General features: G+C 39.8%; 1 protein-coding gene across 4 annotated transcripts in view; it reads left to right on the top strand.

Moving 5' to 3' along the window:
• sfmbt2 (Scm like with four mbt domains 2) overlaps positions 1 to 4,320 on the top strand; it is a 62,926-nt gene that overhangs the window by 52,585 nt on the left and 6,021 nt on the right. For all 4 annotated transcript variants that reach the window (XM_024288518.2, XM_024288537.2, XM_024288531.2 and 1 more), the window contains 2 exons: positions 2,650 to 2,789; positions 3,519 to 3,628. In XM_024288518.2, the coding sequence (XP_024144286.1) occupies positions 2,650 to 2,789; positions 3,519 to 3,628 (250 nt within the window). The remainder of the gene's footprint in view (positions 1 to 2,649; positions 2,790 to 3,518; positions 3,629 to 4,320) is intronic.

Here is a 4,320-nt window from a genome sequence, read left to right as displayed (position 1 = left end):
CGCTGGATAGTTTCAACACTATTTGACTTTAAAAAAAACAGCAGAAAAAAGAAGTAAAGTACATTTTGTTTGAATAAATATAAATGTTCTGAATTTTCTACTTTAATAACAAAGAAAAGATTCATCAAATAAACTTTAAATACTATTTTATTCTATAGATAAGTGCAAAAAATGTAAGTTATAATATAAAATCAAATTTTCAGCATTTTGTTCACTTTATTAACAGAAAGATCAATATGGTTTCATTTTACAAAAAATAATTTAAGCAAATTTTGATATTATAAAGCCACATTTCCTGTTTTTGTTTTTTAACGGTATCAACTAAAATATCTCCAAATTAAAGTTTAAATACTATTTTATTTTACAGATAACAGCAAAAAAAATAAGTTAGACAAATGTTTAAACAAACTGTTAATTGTTTTTCATTTATTAGCAAAAGTATTCAAGTTCGAGTACTATTTCATCTTACAGGAAAACGGCAGAAAAAAGAGTTCTGACTTTTACACGTTAATAGAAAACATTCATCAAATAAAGTTTAAATACTATTCTACTTTATAGTTAAGAGCAAAAAATAGCAACTTAAGGACATTTTTATAGAGTTTTTTAAAGAAGAAAAATGAAATCTTGAACATTTTATTTTATTTATTTATGAATAATCAAACCTCACTTGGAATTAAAAGTCACATCTCAAAGACATTTGAACTTTCAGAGGTAAAATAGGATCAATTAAAGCCAAAATATGGAAAACAGTTGTTTGTCTACCAGAGGATTGTTTATTATTTTAAACCTCTGAAACAGTTTTAACTCCAAACATTTGGACTTTTTCTCATCTTAACTCTTTGCATAAAGACTTACTAGTGCTTTTACTTTTATACTGTACTTCCTGTCGTGTTTGCATGTGTCTTGTGTTTTTGTTTTCTTTGTCCAAAAGCTTTTTCGACTCTCAAAGCTGCAAAATCTTCTGGAACCAGATCTCACCTTGAAGGGAGTTTGTCGAATCCCCCCACCCCCCACCCCTGCATTGTTTATTTAGATCAGGAAAAAACACACATGTAAGGGGGGGGTTCTTCCATGAGACCTTTGTCCTCTTTTGCAAATTCTCTTCCATTTTTTTAAACACCCACTCATTCATGCATATTCATCGCCTCACCTAATTACCATTCAGCCCACCAGTAAGGTGGTGGGGGGGTGGGGGCGGCGACCATCAGTTCAGCCCCTCAAGGATGCTGAGAGAAATTTAGGACGGGGGGGGGGGTCAGACAGTCTGACTCCCACGGAAAGATGCTTAATATGTGGTGAAAGTGCAGCAGTGTTTGATGGTTTTGAAATACAAAATAAAATGGAAAATTATTAGTAATTTTTGTTTGTTTGATGGGTTACAAATTAGGATTTTTTTTTATTGTCTATTTTTTTAAACAAAATCCTGTTAGATTGTTGTGAATGTTGACTTCCTGTGTCCCACATTCCAGTGTCGAGTGAAGAGCGCACAACGCCTTCCCATGAATCCTCTCTACCAGCTGGTTTTTATTCTAACAGTTTCTAAAAACAACAAAACTTTGTTCTCTTTGCTGCAGGAGAAAAAAGTCTTGTGGGTCACGGCTCAAGTCAGGTGGGTCGCGACTCAAATCTCGTGGGTCGCGACTCAAATCTCGTGGGTCGCGACTCAAATATCGTGGGTCGCGACTCAAATATCGTGGGTCGCGACTCTAATCTCAGGGTCTGCGGCTCAAATCTCGTGGGTCGCGGCTCAGATCTCGTGGGTCGCGACTCAAATCTCGTGGGTCACGACTCAAGTCTCCTGGGTCGCGACTCAAGTCACCTGGGTCGCGGCTCAAATCTCCTGGGTCGCGGCTCAAGTCTCATGGGTCGCGGCTCAAGTCTCGTGGGTCGCGGCTCAAGTCGCCTGGGTCGCGACTCAAGTCTCCTGGGTCGCGACTCAAGTCTCCTGGGTCGCGACTCAAATCTCCTGGGTCGCGGCTCAAGTCTCGTGGGTCGCGGCTCAAGTCTCGTGGGTCGCGGCTCAAGTCTCGCGGGTCGCGACTCAAATATCGTGGGTCGCGACTCAAATATCGTGGGTCGCGGCACAAGTCTCGTGAGTCTCGACTCATGTCTCATTAGTCACGACTCAAGTCTTGTTGGTTGAGACTTATGTCTCGTGGGTCGTGGCTCATGTCTTGTGAGTCTTTACTCAAGTCTTGTTGGTTGAGACCCAAGTCAGGTGGGTGGCGACTCAAGTCAGGTGGGTCTCGACTCAAGTCCTGGGGATCTCCACTCAGGTCTCGTTGGTTGAGGCACACAGATTTTGTAGCAATCCACAAGATTCTAAACGTGAGCCAGCAGAAGTATGTTGGAGCGATTTACTGTGCCAGCTGTCTCTCAAATACTGAAGTAAATTCAAAAGTAGACAAAAACAGAGATTTAGTCCCTTGGATACAAAAGGTTAAAACACAGAATTTGGTGCTTCATTACTGGCATGTCAATCAATCTGGGTTAAAAAATTTTAAATTGAAATGATTTCAAATACAATGCAAATGTGATTAATGTTCTCAGTTTGTTGTTTGAACAGATTTTTTGTGCTCTTGAACTTAACTGTTACTCAAAGGAAGCGGTTCTCCGTATAAGTTGGTTTCTCTCCTGTCGGTGTTTCAGGCTCGGCTAACGGAAGATACTGCTGCTCCAAGATCTTCGTCAACCACCGCTGCTTCTCGGGCCCCTACCTCAACAAGGGCCGCATCGCGGAGTTGCCGCAGGCCGTGGGGCCGGGCAAGTGCACGCTGGTCCTCAAAGAGGTGGGCTGACGTGGGGGCGGGACGGATATTAGCTTTATTCCATCGACTGTATATGAGAACTGGACTGGGCAAGTGTGACGTCACCCATGAAAAGTCTGTGTGAATATCACCCACTCTGACCAAATGAAGTCACCATTTTTTAATGATACGGACGCCACCATGTTGGAGCCAGACATCGACAGTAAACAGCGACTGGTCCGAGTTGGTCTGAGATTTTATGACAAACACTCGAGCCAATCACAAAATCTGTTAAAAGTTTTGAATGTGGGGCCAGCAGGTTACTTTTATTGAGGCTTCTGATTGGTCAGTTTGTAACTTGAATAATATAAAAAATGAGGATTATCAAGATGTTAAAAAGAGATCAAAGCAATAGAATGACTCAAGAACAGCTGTTCATTTCTCTATCGAAATCTATGGGATTCTGGCTTTCTGAAGCCAGCTGTTACTTTCTGTTTGGAACACCAGGAGGGGGCGGGTTACTCAGTCCAGATCTCAGATACAGTCGATGTTTATTCCAACAGTTTCTAGGGGGGCGGGGCTCATCTCGTTAGCCACCTGCAGTTTTCCTGCACTGCTTTATTCTAATGCACCGATCTGTCAATCAAACGCGTTTACCTCCAGCAGGAAAAAGACCCTCATTCCTCCAGGGACTTCACTGGAGCTTTCTGTTAGTCTCTGTTTGTTTGAACACGTTTCTGTTTGTTACTTTTATTTTTGTTCTGCCTCCAGATGCTGAGCATGCTGGTCAACGCCGCCTACAAGCCGGGCCGAGTCCTGAAGGAGCTGCAGGAGCTGGAGGAGCAGAGCTGGGACTGCCAGGAGGAGACCCTCAAAGCCAAGTAGGAGAAGATCCCAACACCCCCCCCAACCCCAACCCCACTCTCTGCTGCAGCTTCAGTTCCTTCTCAAACTCCAGAATTTCTCAGAGTCCCGGAGTCCTTCTTAAGGGGTCAAATCAGGATCAGCTAAAGTGAACGAAAAAACAGATTGAAATCTTGAAAATAGATACTGTAACTGAAATTTTTTTGAAAATTTGAAAACAGAAAAAAAATGAAAATTTGAAAACAAGACATTGTAAATTTGAAAAAAAAACTGAAAATAAAAAAAAATATAGAAAATGTGAAGAAAAAAAACTGTAAATTTGAGGGGAAAAAAGGAAAATAAAAAAAAAACCTGAAAACTTAAAAATAAATTTTGAAAATTTGAAAAAAACAAAATAGTGAAAACTTGAAATAAAAAACAGTATAAAAGAAAAAAATGCAGATTGAAAGCAAATTATCAACTCGTAACAGCTGCTGTTTTGAATTTTCATATTTTTTCTTTCTTTTCTGAATCTTCACTTATAATCCTCAGTCTTACAGTTTCAATTTTGATTTTCGAGTTTTCTCTGCTGAGCTGAGCCTAATTTTACATGGGGGAGGGGCTTTGAATTTTTATTTATAGTTTTTTTGTAATTTCAAATCTTCACTATTTTTTCTTTTTCAAATTTTTTACATATATTTCAAGTTTTCAGGGTTTTTTTTTCAAATTT

Source organism: Oryzias melastigma, linkage group LG23 (genome assembly GCF_002922805.2).
Source record: "Oryzias melastigma strain HK-1 linkage group LG23, ASM292280v2, whole genome shotgun sequence".
Lineage (NCBI taxonomy): Eukaryota > Metazoa > Chordata > Actinopteri > Beloniformes > Adrianichthyidae > Oryzias > Oryzias melastigma.
The sequence above is the reverse complement of the archived record's forward strand: the minus strand, read 5'-3'. Positions and strand labels throughout refer to the sequence as shown.